At 41.8% G+C, this 20,104-nt stretch overlaps 1 protein-coding gene and 1 long non-coding RNA gene across 3 annotated transcripts in view; both read right to left on the bottom strand.

The window, feature by feature from the left end:
• Positions 1–20,104, bottom strand: part of gria4b (glutamate receptor, ionotropic, AMPA 4b) — a 161,439-nt gene that overhangs the window by 24,335 nt on the left and 117,000 nt on the right. For both annotated transcript variants that reach the window (XM_047378712.1, XM_047378711.1), the window contains exons 10-11: positions 19,142–19,348; positions 14,377–14,750 (exon numbers count right to left, since the gene is read on the bottom strand). In XM_047378712.1, the coding sequence (XP_047234668.1) occupies positions 14,377–14,750; positions 19,142–19,348 (581 nt within the window). The remainder of the gene's footprint in view (positions 1–14,376; positions 14,751–19,141; positions 19,349–20,104) is intronic.
• Positions 3,309–13,597, bottom strand: LOC124876164. Its single transcript, XR_007040237.1, has 2 exons — positions 13,440–13,597; positions 3,309–3,637 (listed from the first exon to the last, which is right to left on the bottom strand). It is a non-coding gene; the product is annotated as an uncharacterized LOC124876164 (long non-coding RNA).

Here is a 20,104-nt window from a genome sequence, read left to right on the forward strand (position 1 = left end):
TGGAAAGATTTTCTTTGAACTTTGGTTGCTTTAACACTCTCCAGGACAGAGGTCAGTAATTGACAATTTTAAGCACAAACTATTTTAAATGGGATCTTTAGGAACTTTGGTACAAGCCACCTGCTACAAAAAAAAAAGTTTTTAGCTGAATCTTTGAAAACTACCAAAGATACCACTGTCCACAGACAGGAAACGGTACCTTTGGTCTCAAAAGGATGATTCCAGGAGTGTTCTAAGCTGAAACTGGACCTACAGTCAATGATCAACCGAAGGAGGATGCGTCTCTCAGGTCCTGCTTCAGATCTTTGCTAAGATGTAATTGGTGGTTTATACATTGAGGAGGATAAAGTTGCGGTATTCCAACCAGACACTGTAGGCTTTCATTACACACTGAAATAGTAATGCGTAAGTATAGTATTGTTTTGGAATTTAAATGAATGTAAAAAGTGTGACAACCAACCGGTTCTCCCCTATTGATCAAATGCTTTGCTGTAGGCCTTACACTCCTTTTGTCCTCTACTTGTTCACTTTCTGCTATTTATATCCTCCAGTTACGTTATTGATAATTTGCCTGTTTACCAGTTTCAAGTGAATAAGGATCCAGCATCGCCTTTCAATACTCTGACGCTGAAGCTCATGTAACACGATCTCCTGCTGAGCCAAGCTGAGTCAAGCTGCCACAGATTTTTCAGACATGTTGATAAAATTAATGGGATACACTTTTCAACCTTGGATGTCATATATTGGCTGCATCATAAATGCCACTGAAATGCTTTAAGAATGACCCGTTAATAATGTTACTTATCCTACAACTACACTATGCAGACACTCTGTCTGCACTAATTATTCGAATGCTTGTGGGTACTCAAACTGGGTCTGAAGAATTTTAATAATATCCCAAAATACTTTTCATTTACAAATGTGTTCAGGCTTGTAGCTCACAAAGGTGAGAAAAATGAATGAACAAGTGTGAAGGGGGGAAGGAAGCTAAAAGCTAAGGCAAAGCAGAGGTGGGTAGAGTAGCTAAAAACCACATTTGCTGTTTACTGTATCTTCACCTCCAAATAACTCAACAGACTCAGCAAATATAAAACAACACTAGAACAAGAAAGCTGGCGTGAAAACAAAAAACCTCACTTTTACATCAACTGTAGGTGTGAATCTGGTGCATATTCTTATTCCTCATTCAGTGAAGTTACTTGCAGTGGGTAGAGTAGCCTCTAGTAAGATAAGAGTTACTTCATTATAATATTAGTGATTTTCTGTTTACCTTGTACCTTCAGGTCCATGTAATAAAATGTTTGTCAAACATATTTAAGGAAACAAGCTATCCAGGTCTGACTTCTGTGCTGCATGAAGCTATGTATTCATATAAAAAGAAGAAGAAAGCTCAATTTCTCACTGATGCTATGGTGAAACTTGTTGGAGAGAACTTGAATGTCAGGATATATGAGCTCAGTTTTCCCCTGAGCGCTGGAAACAAGAAAGCCCAGACGGGAGAGTATTAGATGAAATAAAGTGGAAACAAAACAGAAATTGGCTCCAGTGTTGCTGCAACGGGTTTTTCACAGCAGCTTGCTGAGCCTTGGGGACTACAGAAAACTCAATATTGACCAGAAAAAAGAACACTTTCAGCAATTAGTCGGTGGTTTTCCACCATTAGTGCAAGTTAAACTCATTTGTATTCCTTAAATAGGAGAGAAGCACTGCATTATACCGGGGTCCGGCACCTTGTTCATCTGCAAATTCCAAACTTCTCCAAGTTCAAAATTCCCAATTTTCCAGATGTTTCTTCTGTAGTCAGGCTTTAAATGTGTAACCTCTAAAAATTTAGGCCACTCTATACGGTACACCTGTTCAATGACTAACAGTGAATAAGGGGAGCCAAAGACATGGCAGTGGCTCAATGCATTTATTCATCTAGACATGGTGAGGATGACTTGCTGAAAATCAAACTGAGCAACAGAATGACGAAGAATGGAGATTATGTATAAATGACTTAGAACGTAGGGTGATGGTGGTGCCAGACAGGCTGGTCGGAGTGTTTTACTGGGAATGTCAAAGAACCTTCCCTCAGGTTTACAGAGAGAAATCTGAAAGAGTTGAAACATCCAGTGAGCAGCAGCTGTGAGGATGAAGATGCCTTGTTGCTCTCAGAGGTTAGAGGAGAATGGGCAGACTGGTTCCAGATTATAGAAAGGCAGCAGCAGCTCAAATAATCACTGGTTCCAAACAAGGTCTGTAGAACACCATCTCTGAATGTACAACATGTGGAACCTGGAAGCAGATGGGCTATAGCAGTAGATGACCAGGCCACGTCCCATTCCTGTCAGCTAAGAACAAGAAAGTGAAGCTACAATTCATGTAGACTAGCCAAAATGTTGTCTGGTCCAATGAGTCCGGATTTCAGCTGCAATGTTCTGATGGTTGGGTCAGAAATAGGTGGAAACGGCATGAAAGCTTGGATCCATCGTGCCTTTTAGTAACGGTTCAGACTGTAGCTGGTTTTCTTGGTTCAATCTGGGCCTCTCAGTACCAGCTGAGCATCAATGAAGCTCCACAGCCTACCTGAGTATTGTTGCTGACCATCTCCATCTCTTTATGACCACAGTGGACCTATCTTCTGATGCCTGCTTCCAGCGGGATAAAGCTCCATGTCACAAAGCTCACCTCCAAATGATTTCCTGAACTCTAGTGGTCTCCACATTCTCCAGCAGAGAACCTTGGGAATGTGGTGGAGCAGGAGGTTCTCATCATGATCTGCTGCCACAGTGTGATGGAGTCTGACCTGGTACTAGCAAGGTGGACCTAACAAAGTGGTTTGGATGGATGGATGGAATTTGGAAAAGTCTGGAAAAAGAATATTTCTCCAGATTTTTTAGACTGCGTGAGAATCCTGATTATAGCTGAAATTTCAATGCAGAAACAGTGAAGTTGTTGTTTCATTTTGATAGAAGCGATCTGTTTGAAAAGCCTCCAATTAAAGTGACTGTGGAGCCACAAACAGGCTTATTTAGTTTTAAAATCTTTCTGAGAGCTTCAAAGCCCTCCTGGAACAGTTAGCATATAGATTATATGGCATATGAAATGATCTCGTCATGCAGTATGGATTGATGTTTTTCTTCTTTCCATCTACAGCCATAAAAACAGGCCATCTTATGAGAAAATCAGATTGAGACGCTTGGATGAAGATTCAGAGATAATAATCAGGATAAAAGCAAATCTCACATCAAGATGAATAATAGAACAGGCTTTGCACTGTTATCACTGACCAGTTAGCAGCACAGTGTGATGCAAGGCAGAAAAACTTTGAAGGATCTCCTCTTTTATTCGCACAAAATTGAAAGACGCTGAAAAGTTCAGGATGTCTGTGAAGGTTTTCAGAAAGACTTGTGAAAACATAATTAAGACAAGAGTAGAGACAGGGACAAGCTTGTCCTTGAGGAGCTGCTGCTCTTTTCCCTGGATGATACCTGGAGCGAGACCTCGCTGTGTGACTTATTTATGGGAGCAGAGCCGGAGATCGCTGCTGATCCGCACCTCTGCTCCTGGGTCCTGTCTTGTCGGCTGCAGGATCCAATTTAAACCTCTCCATCGCACCGTTAGCTCTCCAGTCAAGCTCTCTCCCATTTAAACGCTGCATAAAAATAAAGATTGACTTCAGGGTGAAAACTCTGACCTGACGAACACAAAGGACATCCAAAGCAACAGGAACATGTCCCACTACAGCTCTGAAGCTATAAAAACATGGATTACTGACATGTTGAGCCTTTAAACATCTGAATTTAAGAATAAACTGCAAAAATGTCCAGTTGTGAATAAAACCAGGATTTCAGTCACTGTGAGAATAAATAAATAAATTATGACCTGGAAAACATCAAGCGGAGATTTCTCAGTGGAAACTAGGAATAAAGACACACCTTTAATTTAACCAACAATGACTCTAACAGAGGTCATAATACCACAACCACCATTTCAGATTGACACAAGTAATTTATAATTAATGACTATTTACAGAGGTGGCGGGCTGGTGTGGGTTTGCTTGTTGCCCCCCAGGTCAGCCGTCTCGCGTTGGGGTTTACCCCGGTGGATGAGTCGTATCCCTGCGCCTTCGAGTTTGGCACAGGTCTCTGACAGGTCTCGTTTCGGCCTACGGGCTGAATGGTAGTGCGGAGTACCCGGGCTTCTTGGCGACCCTGTCGGGGGTGCTGGATAGTGCCCCTCCCTGGTACTCCATTATTCTGCTGGGGGACTTCAATGCCCACGTGGGAAACGACAGTGACACCTGGAGAGGCGTGATCAGGAGGAATGGCCTCCCCAATCTGAATCCGAGTGGTGTTTTGTTATTGGACTTCTGTGCTAGTCACGGATTGTCCATAATGAACACCATGTTCAAACATAAGGGTGTCCATCAGTGCACTTGGCACCAGGACACCCTAGGCAGGAGGTCGATGATCGACTTTGTTGTCGTATCATCAGACCTTCGGCCACATGTCTTGGACACTCAGGTGAAGAGAGGGGCTGAGCTGTCCACTGATCACCATCTGGTGGTGAGTTGGATCCGCTGGAGGAGGAGAAAGCCGGACAGACTTGGCAGGCCCAAGCGCATAGTGAAGGTCTGCTGGGAACGTCTGGCGGAGCTCTCGGCCAGGGATGTATTCAAATCATGGTTAACACGCCTCTTCAACATTGTGTGGCGGTGGGAGACAGCGCCTCTGGATTGGCAGACTGGGGTGGTGGTCCCCATTCATAAGAAAGGGGACCGGAGGGTGTGTTCCAACTACAATGGGGATCACACTCCTCAGCCTCCCTGGTAAGGCCTACGCCAGGGTATTGGAGAGGAGAGTTCGGCCGATAGTCGAACCTCGGCTTCAGGAGGAGCAGTGTGGTTTTCGTCCCGGCCGTGGAACACTGGACCAGCTCTATAGCCTCTACAGGGTACTCGAGGGTTCATGGGAGTTTGCCCAACCGGTTCACATGTGTTTTGTGGACCTGGAGAAAGCATTCAACTGTGTCCCTCGTGATGCCCTGTGGGGGGTGCTCCAGGAGTACAGAATCGGGGGCCCTTTACTAGGGGCCATCCGGTCTCTGCACAAGTTTGGTTCGCATTGCTGGCACTAAGTCGGACCTGTTCCCGATGCATGTTGGACTCCGGCAGGGCTGCCCTTTGTCACCGGTCCTGTTCATAACTTTTATGGACAGGATTTCTAGACGCAGCCAAGGGCCGGAGGGGGTCTGGTTTGGGGACCAGAGGATTTCGTCTCTTCTTTTTTCAGATGACGTGGTCCTGCTGGCCCCCTCTAGCCAAGACCTACATCATGCACTGGGGCGGTTAGCAGAACGAGATCCTGGATACAAGCAGCTGAAATGAGCTTCCTCCGTAGGGTGGCCGGGCACTCCCTTAGAGATAGGGTGAGGAGCTCGGCCATCCAGGAGGGGCTCGGAATAGAGCCGCTGCTCCTCCACATCGAGAGGAGCCAGTTGAGATGTCTCGGGCATCTATACCGCATGCCTCCTGGACGCCTTCCTCGGGAGGTGTTCCAGGCACGTCCCACCGGGAGGAGGCCCAGGGGACGGCCCAGGACACGCTGGAGGGACTATGTCTCTCGGCTGGCCTGGGAACGCCTTGGGCTCCCCCCTGAGGAGCTGGAGGAGGTGTCTGGGGAGAGGGACGTCTGGGCGTCTCTGCTGAGTCTGCTGCCCCTGCGACCCGGTCCCGGACAAAGCGGAAGACGACAAGACAAGACTATTTACAGAGATGATGAAAGGAAGAAAATGGTTTTTAAAACTATTTTATAAATTCAAACAGTGATAAATAGATTAATTCCATAGAAAATCGTTTATTTGAAGCATGTATTTCTGCTCATTTTGATGGTTTTGTCTTGTTTCTCAGAAAACTGTAATAAAACCTTGAGGTACGTCACCATGTGTGTGAAGAACAACAGCTCTCACAAGTCTACACACCCCGGATGAAACTATGAGAAATTATTTCCACACTTTTCCAAGAGAAGATGTGATGTTTATCCTGAACAATCCACCGGAAAAACTGATGAATCTGCTAGAAAGATAAAATAAAAAAGCTGCAATAACCTGGCTGCATAAGTCTGAACACGCCTGCATTAAAACCATCAGACTCACATTTCCATAGGTAACATTTGGTCACTCTGCCTTCAGAAGTTCTCCAGATCTCACAGATTGGGAGAACATCTCTTGTCTGTCTTTAGATTTTCTGTCTGATTTAGTTCTGAACTCCAGCTTTAATATTTCTCTCTTTTGTTGGTTTAGATGTATGCTTGGACTCCATGTGATGGCAAAATTTGTTTTATCACCTTTCTAGCTGACAGCTGACAATTTAGGGTTTAAATGATATTTGGGACTATTTGTAATTTCATCAACCTTCATAAAAACCCAATTTGTATCTGAAGAAATGTAAACCCAGAGCATGATGCTGCTACCACCATGTTTCACTTTGGGTATGATGTTCTGTAGGTGAGGTGCTGGCTTGTTTTGGTCTTTGATGATGAGCTCCAAGTCTTTCTCTATCAGATTTTTACAGCTGGATTTGCTCTTTTTTTCTTACAGGAGCCAGCACCGGCGCCCCCTAGGTATGGTCAGATTTTGTACATTACTAGATAATCTTCGCTCGCTTTTCAGGAAAAAATGTCAATGAAGAAAAAAATAAACAAAAAAGCTTGGAAATATTTTAAGCTAGAATATTTCTTTATTTGCATACAACATCTTCAAAGGCCTCGTCTCCTTCAACACCTTAAAAAGGCCCGTTTGGACTTTGTAATGGAGCACCAAACATGGGACATAAAAAGTTTTATTCTCTGATGAGAAATAATGTATCCATGACCGTCCTCAAGGCTTCCAACGTTAGTAGCATTGTTTTCTACGTGGCACAGTGGAGGGTTTTTTCCTTCAATGTAAACGCTTGCATCAAGCACGCCTCAATGACTGAAGTGATCAACAAGAAGGGTGGAGCCTCTCATTACGGACTCCTTTGTGACTGCATCTGTTTTGAGGGTTTTCTGTTTTTCAAGCTATGGTCTTAAACTTTTGATCATCTGATGAACAGCCAATTGTGTCTTGCTCCAATTTCATCGTGAAGCCCTACTTAGAACCTTCTTAAGATGAAAGCTAATTCTTGCCATTTTTTCTGGTCCTAAGATTTTGATCAGAAGTGTGTATGTTACATTATATGCTGAAATCGTTTTAAAATGATTTAGCAAAGTCTTAAAAACGTATCATTTAACAGGGATGTGTGGATTTTTGAGAGCTGTTGTAAATAAATGAGTATGAATTTTATCTGAATGAAGATTAAATGAGAAAAAAAGTTTTAAATTGCTCTAAAATCTTCTTGAGGCAGTGTTTAAAAGGCAGAGGTGTTTGTTTCTGATAGAAGCAGCATCATTAACGCTGGCTATCAAAATATCAAAGCAGAAAACTCTAAATTGGTGCTTGAGTTTGAAGCTTCAGGCCAGTGGTGAACCCAGCGCAATGAGAGCCTCCAGCACAGCCCATAATATGCAAGAACAGTGCGACAAATCAAGCCAGCATGCAGAGAGGCACTGCTGACATGAGCAATAAGCCATGCAGCAGAACAGCCCTGTGGCGGGCCGGGTAACAAAAGCTAATTGGCATTGCATTGATGGAGCAGTGTGAACGAAGCAGATAGAGGAACTTCAAAGTAATTTTCCTTTTCAAACACAGCAGCTTCTTCTGGCCTGAGCCCACAGCTCAGATTAAAAGTTTCGCCTCATCTGTAGTCGTCAGGAACATTTGCTTCACAATCCGAGCTAATCGACACTAATCAAGCCAGGCGCGGTGAACGACGGCATGACTCGGCAGAAGGGACAAAGATAATCTGTCTGTTGGAGGAAACTGAAACCACCTGGAGCAGCTAGGACCAGTTACATCTGTGAGGAGAGGCATGAGGCTGCTGCCATGTTTCTGATACAGCATCCTGCAGCCTTAAAAGACAAACTTCACTTCCATTCATCTGGCAGTTGTCAATTAAAAGGACTTTCGTGTCACCGTTTCAATTGAGCTCCCTTCTTCTCCTGTAACCATTGGAGACCGGCATATTAATCACTGAATTAATTATTATGGGCTGCCTTGAGGGAGCAGAAGGGGGTATTAACCCTTATTAAAAGGCAGAGGAAGTCGTTCTGAGCTATTTCCAGCTCCTGCTAGAGAGGTGTGGAGAAGCTAGTTAAAAAGATCTAGATTAAGAACAGGAGAGTAACGGTCCTGAAAGGACAGGATCACATGGATGAGCCATAGCTAGCATCACAGGACAATCAGGAGACTGGACGGCCACATACAGGGCTATAAAAAGTATTTGTGTCTGCTTTTTTGTGACACTTAAACCAATGTTTTAATCAGAAAAAGATAACCTTAGCAAATCCAAAAAGCTGTTTTCTACTGATGAATTTATTTATTAAAGGAAAAATCTCCCTGGAGTCATGGGGAAAAGTAATTGTCTTCCAGCACGAACAGCCTGTTTAAGGTCACGCCACAGCATGGCAATCAGATTTAAGCCTGGACTTTAACCAGACCTTTCAAAAACCTTCATTTTGTTTTTTTTTATCCATTCCGGGGTCCTTTGGATCATTGTCCTGTTGCAGAACTCAAATAAGCTTGAAATTAAAGTCAATAACTGATTGTCGGACTTTTTACTTCAGGGTTTTCTGCTAGAGCGCAGAATTCATGGTTCCATTAGTTATAACAAGTCATGTGGTCCTGCAACAGCAAAGCAACCCCAGACCATCACACCACCACCACCATGTTTCATTGTAGGCATGAGGTTCTGCTCTTGAAATGCTGAGTAACGGGATGTACACCATCCACAAACATCCACTCTGGTTTCCTCAGTCCACAGAATGATACATGTCAGTGACATTGTTTCTCTGCTGGTCTTGAATTTCTTTAGATCAGGACATGTGTTGCTTTTTGCCAACTTCGTGCTGTCAGACAGGTTCTACTTAAGTGATTTCTTGATTCTACAGGTCCAGCATTAGTGAGGCTGAGTTGCAGCTGATACTGCACTCAGCTTTGGAAGAAATGTGTTTCATCACAGTCAATTCATGATTTAAAAATAATTTATCTATTTAAACATAGGTCTGAATACATGAAGTGTTTTCTATTTACTCAGATCATCTTTGTCCGATTTAAAAAATTGGTCTGTTAGGGGTAAATAAATTTTAGGGGCACTGTAGGACATTAAGTTAGAGAATAATACAAAACCTGAACAAAACTTAATTGGTAAAATATTTTAAAACGGCATTTATGCTAATATTATGTAAAGATGAGTGTTTGTGTTGGATTTACATCATAGTAAGATATTAAGATGAACAAAAGTTTACTTGAATTCAACCCCTTAGTGTAACCTTTAAGGTAAACCATATTTCTGGCTTGTGCTTTATAAAGACTCTTTTCACCCACGTTTAACTTCATTTAATGTTTCCCCATATTTAGTGAAATCTGTGCATTTTTGTCAGTAAACATATCATCTTAATTTAAGATTTATGTATAAATAATATCTCTATAATGCATTACACTGAATTTATTTGACTCTACTGTTTTATAAGTAAAATTAATTCCTTAGAAGCTTTTATGAATTAGGGGAGGTTGAATGTTTTGAAATGTAATTAATATCCATATGCAACTACAAAAAATGAAGCATCAAGCTCAGTACTTTTTACCAGTTTAAAATGAGGGGTTCTGCTTTGAACTGGGACATCATCGATGAAAACTGACTGACCCAGACCGACCTCTTCTAAGCTTGAGCCCTGAAGCCAGCTCTAAAGCCCAGTCTCCTTTACTAACCGTCTCCCTGCACACTGTTCTTCCTCCTGGTGATGCTAAGGGAATGTGATGGGGTAGCGTCCCCTTTAAAAGGAAAAAAAAACGTCTAAATGTAAGTATTTTCAATAATAAAACGAATGTAGTGTCTAGATCTAAAGTGTTTAGGTGTTCATTTCAAATATCTGTCAGATTTCTTCAACCTATTGTTTTGTATAGTGTGATGTATTGTTGTCTATTTAGTTCTCAAGAATCCCACCCAAATAATGAATATCTCCATTAAAACAGACACACTGGAAGCAGTGATGGGCATGTAAATGAAATGTCTGAATCTGAAAAGAGCTGGCACATCAACAACCTGCACCAGAGAGCCATCAGGAGTGAAGGGATATTGTTGCCAGTTAGTTGCCAAAGCACCCAACAGTTTGGTAAAACAGTGAGCGTGGGTCAGCAGACGCAGAGGATGGTGGAGCGGGTCACATTGTGGGTTTGTGTGAGGCCGGGTTGTCATTACATGCAGGACATGGGGTGAACAACACGGTGCCATGAGGCACACTCATGCATCCAGTGGCTCCAACATCGCCCCACACGCAGAATAACAACCAGCTGTCCTCCTGTGAACCCAGAATGTGGCTTCATCACAGCCTTCGTTCTAGACGAGGCAACTTGAAATTCTTCATTAGAAGAAGAACATTAATGGTTTTATTGATTACCTGATGTTGTCAATTAAACTATCAGAAGCTTTTAAAGCCATGACTTCATTGTCTGGAATTTAACTGATTTTAATGGGAGAGTAATCCTAGTGTATGTAAACTTCTGAATCTGGAGAGTGATAAAAAATCTTATTCTATCAACGTTTAGCAAACAGACATAATATTGTTGATCCTAACTGACCTAAAACAGGAAGTTTAGTCTGATTAATGTCAGACAGAGAAAAATAAGAATCAGTGTCTGTATACAGCATATGTAAACATCTGGTTCCAGCTGTGTGTTTGGTTTTACCTTTTCATACAGACTTCTGTCTGCTAGTTAACTGTATACCTGACAGAAGTTCAGGGGTATTTATGTAAAACACTCAACATCAAAGGGAAACAACCTGGCTGCAGTGGAATATGTTACCCTCATAATGTTTGGATTCACATGTAATCCCTTTAAGCAATATAATTACAGTTTGTAATCTGACTGAAAATCAGACGAGTGTTTTTCACCTCTGACCTCGTCCCTCCCGCTGTGCCACCTAATCGCCCCTGTGTGAGGGCATCTGCATGCTGCCCTGTCAGGTTGAACCGGCAGAGAGGAAGCTCTCCTGTTGATGGACTGGGGCAGAGGGCCCTACGAGATTAGCTGTGACTGGTGGAAAGCGGCCACAGACAGAGAGAGGGGTGAAAGGCAGACTTTCCATTCTGATGCCGACATTGTACAGCTTTAAGGCTCTTATCTGCAGAACACAGGCAGGGATGTGGTGGGCAGCAGTGGTTATGGTGGCAGGTGAATGGTGATCTGCACACTTGTGAGGAAAGCAAGTGTTCTCTTGGAATAACTGTGTTTAATCACAGGCACAGGCCCACTTTAAAGTCCTCTATAGGTTGCTTACGTGAGGCTGGGCTATAATTTCAGAGAAGCTTTAATGTACCTCAGGGTCCTCCATGTTGTTTCTCTGTTCTCCTCCTGTGTGGGCGTGGCTGAAAGATATAGGTTGTCCTTTCATCTCCCAGTATCTTACCAACTCTATTACACTACAACAACCATAAGGGCTTAAAACAGATAAAAGAAGTAGCATATGAAAGAGCTGATAAAGGAGCCATTCTAGCAGCTTCTTAAAATAACCCAAGCAAACCAGCAGCAGGAAGTTTAAGCTTGACAAAGCCATTCAAACTGCTAAGATAGGCTTTGCACAGCATGAGAAACCACTGAGAATTTTATAACAGCGTTTTATAACAGCCTGAAGGCTTCACCATGCCTTAAAACGGGGAGCGTGAAGGACAGTGCACCGTGTTTACTGGGCACTGGTCTGTAGCTCACAAGGTTTTAGCATTTTAAAACAAGGGAGGAGAAGTCACAGACATGTAATGAAGCAAGCTTCTGACAGCTCGTCTGAGGAAACAGAACAAACGTGAATACACGAAAAAATGCACAACTGCTGAAGCTGATCCACGCTGAGACAACCTAACAACGAGCAGAAACCACGAGTACACAACAGACAGAGAAGAACGATGTGGCTGGAGGACGAGGAGACAGACCAAATCAATACCAGCAGACTCACAGTCATAAAGACATGAAAAGTATGATACCACAATTACAGCACACAGAGCAGCAGAAATCCCAGTGTAAATAATAAAAACAAGCACTATAGTTTTACTTATTACATCTAATTTATGCTTAATCTTAGTCCCCATTCAAACTCCCTTATCAACTTACAACTCACTTCTAAAACACAGAAGGATGAGTTCAGCATTTTTGGGAAGAGGAAAAAGACTTCAATAATCATTCATAACATCAATAAGAAGTTATTTTCTCCTTGTCTTTCCTTGTCTACTTACCTCAAATCGTTTGCAGCTGTAATTGTTTCAGCATTAAAACTCCAAGGAGAACCCACATTTTTTTCTTTTTATGAGTTTTTCCCCATTTAAAGGGGGGTTGTGCTGGGTAAGTATAAACAATCAGTATTTTACCAGCTATAAACAGCAATCAGACTGATCTCAGTTTGGAGAAACAGCCAGAAATTCACATGGGAGAGTCAAGCTATCAATAATGTAGAGAGAACTTCAGCCATCTAATGTGAGTGAAATTTAAAACCTTCTTCGCAGTTTAAGCAAATGCTATGTGAGGTATTTTTACATCTAAAGATCTATGCTGACACTTTCCAAGCACCCAAAACTGCTGAAAGTACACTGCCACATTGTACAGCTATTCAGCGTTTAATCCCAAATAGCATTAACAAAAGTAAAACTGAAAGAAAGGCAAACAAATTGTTTTTGGAAAACAGTATGACCCAGCTTATATGGAGGAAGAACTGCTGATAAAAGATGAAGAAACAGATGGCTAACACTAGCAGAACCAGCAACCACTGGTGTAGCAACAACAACCTTGTTCTCTTGACAAACAATGAAACAAATAGCTTCCTCGTGCTAAACTGATAGTATTTAGAACAGAAATAGTTTTTACTGCTGATGGCTGAAAGTACTGAATGTAAATTGGTGAATGAAATGTTAGAAATTCATACTCTAATAATGTCTCATAACCTGATAGCTTTAATGTGCATAACTGTGAGCTTTGCCTGAACAAATAATTTAGCTCCAAGTACCAAGTGCTCAATTCTGAGTGGCTGATTCCAGCTGAGTAGCTGGAGTCTGAATAGCGGTTGGCTGGGCTCTAAGTAGCTGATCAATTCCCGTTTGGTAGCCATTAGCTCTACTTTGACAAACTATGAGCTCATCTCCTCCCTGATAGCTAAATTAAAAATAGCTGTTAGCTTGTTACTGTCATCTGAAATACCTGTTAGCTTAGCTCCAAGTAGCTGTTAGCTTGCCTCCAATTCACTGCTAGCCTCTCTTTGAGTAGCGGTTAGTTCACACGAGTAGCCGTTAGCTTACCTCCAAATAGCTGTTAACTTTGGTATGAGCAATAGTTACCTTTGTAACGAGTAGCTGTTAGCTTGTCTCCAGTTAGCTGTTAGCTACACCAAGAGTAGCAGTAACCTTCGTCACGAGTAGCTGTTAGCTTGACACTGAGAAACTGTCAGGTTTGTTCTGAGTGGCTGTTATGTTAGTTCTAAAATGCTGTTAGCTTGTCTTTGGGTAGCTGCTAGCTTGACACTAACTAGCTTCAGTGTCATTCTGAAGAGATATTAGCTTACCTCTTTGTAGCAATGAGTCAGCTGTACAGTTTTTAGCATAAATCTAAGTGGCTTGTAATATTGACACCTTAATAGCTTTTAGCTTTGCTCCTATGAGAAGTTCTCAGATTCTTCAGACTGAGATCCCTCTGACCGTTGTCTGCTGCAGGCAGATTAAACCAATGAACAATATAACTTATTACATTGACAAGAAAATTTGATTTCACATGTCCCGTAAGTATTCCCAGAAAGGCCGAACTGTTCCTCCAAAACAACATTTATGTTGACACACTTACATTTAAAGATTTCACCTCAAGACAATTACATTCAAACAAAATCACATTGCTGGTAACCAGAGCTTTAAGGATTGAACACCATGCTGATGACTCTTTTTTTCCTTCTGCTCCACTGCCACAAACTACTGCTTGTCCCAGCAGGGTGTTAACACTCACTCAGCTCCCATTTGTGTCAATCAGACATGTTTGAAATATTGATGAAGAACTTAATTGGATTGACAGGCCAGGGATTTGAGCACACACTCCGCTCACACAGAGTGAGAACTGAGTTATGTGTATGATCCAGATAATGCAGCCTGACACAATGTCAAACTGTGAATATAATTGGCCTGGAGGTCATGTACACCCTGAGGAGATAAAGTCTGAGTAGAGTTTGTGGCAAACACTTAATGACTCTCATACTTCTGAGATTAAAGTTTGGTGAAAGTGTGTCCTTACCTGGGGGAGATGTCGCAGCCCTGCTGCATGAAGGCGCCCAGGGAGAACCAGAGGGAGTTGAAGATTCCAAACTCATTGGGGGGCTGGTCACTTGGCGGACCGTCGGTGCCCTCCTCGGGCTCCTCGGTGTGCCATTCGTACGGGCTGAAGCGGCTGACCAGGAAGAGCACCACGCTCACGCCGATATAGGCAAACACGATGCACATCCAGATCTCGTAGGCCAACGGGTCCAGGAAGGAGAAAACACCCGGCTTAGATTTTTGGGGCTTCTTGATCATGATGGAAATACCAAGCGACATAAAGGGTTTGGAGAAATCGATAACCTCCTCCCGGACCAGTGTGATAGTCAAAGGGGCCACAGCGATTTCCGCTTTCTGTGGAAATTAAGAGGAAGAGGAATCAGATTAGTTTCCATATCAAGATTGAATCAAGACTATGAGTTAGGACATACATTTAAAAATACTCTTTCTAATGGTCAAAGGCTTAGCTGCAGCTCTGAGAATCAGTAGGAAGGATAAAATAATATGTCTGAGAAATATGCTTAGAGCCCTGGACAGCGGAAAAAATTGATTGTGTCATCTCCTTGCTCTGCAGCTGTGGAAAAGTGCACACTAGCTTGCTGAAAATCCTCAAACCAGATTACAGTTAGTGCCTCAGCAACCTTGCCTGCTCTTCTTCGGAGCACAGGGCTTACTCTCACACAGAATTTAAACTTTCATCTCGGCCATCTGACTTGTAGGGAATGGAGGAAACAGAACCGGAGGAAAGAAAACAAAAGAGATTAAAGTTCTTACATCCTCAGCAGAAAGTATTAAGATGACAGCCTCGGAGCACTTAGTGTTTGCTAACATACACGGTGGGTTAAAGAGGCGCAGGGCGGTGATTTTGTGGCAGCTTGAGTTTTTTCAAGGAAGAAATGAATGGTCTGTGTAAAAAGTGCTGACAATTCCCATGTCCCTGAATGTTCACTATAAACAAAGCTCTGTTCTGTTCTTCAGCTACGCTGCACTTTTACCCCCAATCTTGTTCCTTTTTCTGGATTTGATTTTTCTCATTGTATTCAAAGTTAAAAGAGGGAGATACAGTGCTGTGAAAACGTTTTAACACCTTTATGAGTTTTTTCAGTTTTTGACTTTTTGTCACATTTCAGTGTTTCAGATCAAACTAATGTTAATATCAGACATTATCTGATAATCTAAAGAGCCATTTTCAAAAGATTTCACTTTTTTGATGGAAAACATCTATTCACACCAACCTGGAAAAGTAATAACCCCTTCAATAAAATTTAAGTCCAAACTTTGCAAAATCTTGAGGTAGTTTTTTTTTTTTGTTTTTTTTTTTGCTGCAGAACCCAAGTAAGCTTGAATCATGAACTCTGACATTATACGAGCAAAGTCAGGCATGAAAAGTTTTAAATGTTTTTCGGGGTTCTTTTGTGACCTCTGAGATGAGTCATCGAGGCGCTTTTGAATTAGTTTGGGTATGCTGGCCACTCCAGGGGGGATTCACTGTTTCATGTTGCTCCATCTGTGGATAATGGTTCTCCTTGTGGTTTTCTGGAGTCCCACAGCCTTAGAAATAGCTTTGAAACCCATTACAGAATGATCTCTTCTTGAATTTCTGTAGATTCGGGCATGATGTGTTGCGATTTGTGAGTTTTTAGCCTACTTCATGCTGTCAGACAGGATGTACTTCAGTGATTTGACAGCTCTGGCAGTAAAAACAAGGGGAATGAAACATTTTCACACTGAGGCAGGATAGTTAGATAACTTGATCATCTGAATGTAGGACAAAAGTACAGAAGAACCATTTCTAGACCAGAGCACTAACAGTACCCAGATGTGTCTGGTTTTGGAAAAACCAGACACATCTGTAGCGGTAATTTATTCCAACACAAAGAAATGTCTGAGACAGAAAGTCTTTCTGTTCATGGTTCTTATTAAAAAGATGGAAACAGAGGAGCTGCACCTCTTGCTGCTCCTGTGCTTTTGACCCGACTGCTTATCCTGCACACAGTGAGGGACTGTGCTGCTCCATCAGTCCTGACACATCCTAAACTGTGACTCTCTGCAGTCCACTTCACTGTGAGTCACTGCAGAGCAAACGAGGAGAAGGCAAGAGGAACAGAAGAAACAAAAACAAAAGCATCTCTTTGTTTCAAGTCCTTCTGTCCTGCTTCTCATTTCAAATATAGGACACCGCATTAATTATTCATTGTTTATGAATTAAACCATCACATACTGATGTCCAATATTCACTTTATTTATATCTAAGAAAAAATATATATAATTGAACTTAAATAATAAAAATAAAACAATTTCTAGCTCAGGTAAAAGTTAGGACACACTACCCCAGAAGTGGCCAACTCTAGTCTTCATGAGCCAGTGTCATGATGTTTCAGGTGTTTTCCTGGTCCAGCACACTTGTATCATATAAAAGAAGTGGATGACAGTTTTGAGGAAGTAATTTAATGATATGAATCAGGGTCACATTTAAAACGTGCAGGACACTGTCTCCTGAGGACTGGCATTGGCCACTCCAGCTCTACCCACTCACAACTAGCCAGTGAGACTCTTCCTGTAGCCATCTACCATCTCTGACATCAGTCTGAGTAACGTTTGCTCCACTCCTCACCTTTAGCTGTGAGATGTTTGAGGGGTTTCTTGTATATTTAGCCTGTTTCAAGTCGCCCCACAGCATCTCAATGGGATCCAGATCTGGGCATTGACCAGGCCCAGGATTTAATTTCTCATTTCTCAGCTAGTTCTTAGTGGATTTACTGGTATGTTTTGGGCCATTGTCATGTTGCAGGGTCCAGTTGTGCTTCAGGTTCAGTTTTATATTACAAATGGTCTCTGATTTGCTTGTGTTATTTAAACCATTTTAAATACGAATAAATATGGAGGTGTCACTACACTAGAGACTGCATTTTTATGACATTTTATAGGATACGTTTTTTTTTCAGTTTTAATTGTTTGGTTATACTGCTTGAATTTGTCATTATTATTATTAATATTGTCATTAAGTAAGGAAACCCAACAGCCTCTCAGAGGGAACCGTATTGTTTTCTCCATGGCTGTATAAACATAAGAAGAACCCATTTTATGTGGAACACTTATTCGCATCAATACAAGATTGTTTTCCATCTGTTTACCTGATAAAAGGTGCAACACGTGAACTGGAATCCCTTCATTACCTCACATTCCTGCATCTTCTTTGATCAACAGCAAGGTCAACAGCAGAAACACGCCTCGGTACCAAATCAAATGCTACCTCTTTCACAAGCTTGAAAAAGCTGCACACCTCCACATCTCCTCTTTGACCTCGTCAAAGGCTGGACTGTAGCACTGCAAACATTTCCTCCTGTCCCTGCCTGCTTTAATAACTGCTAACAATTTTATTTTGGACGGGCTGAATATATCAGAAACAAACACATGAAAACATCTTTTGTCCAAAGAGGAAGTGATGACTATTCAGCAAACTAATCTGGAGACTCACCAAGACACACAACAAAAAATATGGTGCAACTTTAATTGTTTTTGCATTTTGACCCCATGCTGCATACCTGAAACGGTGTAGATGTCTGGTAGTGGTGTGACCTGTGAAACACTTTATCCGCAGCTTCCATCTAGGCTAGAAACAATCATGAATAGATGTTCATTTTATTTTAAACAAGGTTAATGAATGTTTTAGGTCCAAACAGTACTCAGTGTGACCTCAGATGACTATTTAAACCTGGACATTTATGGACTCATTTATTTTTATTACAAACATGGACTCAAGCCCTGTATTTAACATTAACTTTAAAAAGAGTAATTAATGTTATTGCATAGCAACCCTGCACATTACGGGTTGTTGAAACACACTTTCTGTAGCTAAGAAAATGTAGCGACAAAGTAAGTACATCTCTGATGCAAAGGTGAATTAAAATCCAGCCATCAACAGGCCAGAACAGCACCACATCACTGCAGGCTGCAGATGAAGCCCCATCCATCACTGCAGCTCCATCCATCCATCTACAAGCACTTTTGAACAAGATTAAAGATTTTTTTGCTGTTTTTGCATTTCACACTTAAGTGTTTCACATCATCAAACCTTTAATATCAGACAAAGAAAACTTGAGTAAATATAAAAACCTTTTGTCAAATGATGATTTCATTTATTTAGAGAAAAAAGCTCCAAACCAACCTGGCCCTATGTTAAAAAGTTACTAACCCCTCTTAAATCATGAATTAACTTTGATTAACCACATTCTTTGGTTCAAACACAAACCACAGCCAGGCTTGACTACTGCTGGACCTGTGGAAACCACATAAATAGAACCTGTCTGACAACATGAAGTAGGCTGAAGATTGGGTCACACATCGTGACCCAATCTAAACAAACTCAAGAACAGAGAAGAAACAACGTCAATAACATCTAGCTCTCTGGAACGGGTTGCAAAGACACATCCGAGGCTTTAGGACTCCCGAGGACCACAGGGAGAACCATTATCCACACATACACATAGAGGTGACTGTGGCTCAGTAAGAAGAGTAGTTGCCGTGCAATCAGAAGGTTTTGTGTTCAATTCCAGCTTCCTCCTGCCTTATGTCCTGGGCAAGGCACTTAACCTCAAGTTGCCTACCGATCTGTGTATCGGTGTATGAATGTGTGAGTGTTAGTGACTGCGAATGGGTGAATGTGGCTCTAGTGTAAAGTGGTTTGAGTGGTCTCCACAGCATGACAGAAGCTACTTCATGAAGTAAATAAAAGTTACACCTACCCCGTACACCAGCTCCCCGACCATGCCGTTCCAGATCTTCGTCTCTGGGTCCCTGGCGCCGTACTTTCCATCCGGGACGATGGAGATCTTGTACTTGATACCAATGTGTTTGGCAATCTCAGAGGCCAGGTCCACGCAGTAACCCTCGTACTGGTCGTTGCCTTCGTACATCTCCCAGTTCTTCTTTAGCATCACATAGGGACCCTCCTACATGACCAGTGAAACCAAACCGTCAGACAGACCAACAGGCAGCACAGGGTTTGAACTGACACCGCCAGTCACAAAAAATGTTGCTTATCTCTGGCGAAAGGAACATTTCCATTTATTCAAATAGCGCTATGAAGCATTAACTTGATGAAAGCTCTGTTTAAATTCATAAAATGTTGGAAAATCCTTATTTCACAAACAGACTGAAGGTGGCAGCAACAAATCCAAGAAACATCAGTATCTGGCTGAAGAAAACTGCCAAGATATTAAAAAATGTTGGATTTAAATTTAGTTTTTCTAATACGATACGATAAAAGGAAATTTATGAATCAGCCAATTAAAAGCTTGCATTTTACAAAAGGGGGCACTGGAAAATGCAGTAGTACATATTTGAGATAAATGAGGGTTATATCATAATATGAGGGTGTTGGTTGACAAGAAAAATTCACAGATCCTTTCAGATTGACATGAGAATTTAATCCATGCAAAACATAAAAAGCTTAATTTTGATAATACTGAACTTAATAAACAATCACATAGAGTCCAGAATCCCCAACACAGCATATGACAACATTCAGGTGCTTCAATATTTTTCAGTTGCAGTTAGTCTTGAAAAAACAACTTTTTCATATTTTTTTCTGGTAACAACCACAAAGTGACAGAACAACACAAAGTAGTGCAGACCTGTGAAGTAGAATTAAAAGGATCCATCAGTTGAGTGCTTGACTAATAGCTGTCCAGTGGTCAGATCCCCCC

This window comes from Girardinichthys multiradiatus, chromosome 11 (assembly GCF_021462225.1).
Source record: "Girardinichthys multiradiatus isolate DD_20200921_A chromosome 11, DD_fGirMul_XY1, whole genome shotgun sequence".
Lineage (NCBI taxonomy): Eukaryota > Metazoa > Chordata > Actinopteri > Cyprinodontiformes > Goodeidae > Girardinichthys > Girardinichthys multiradiatus.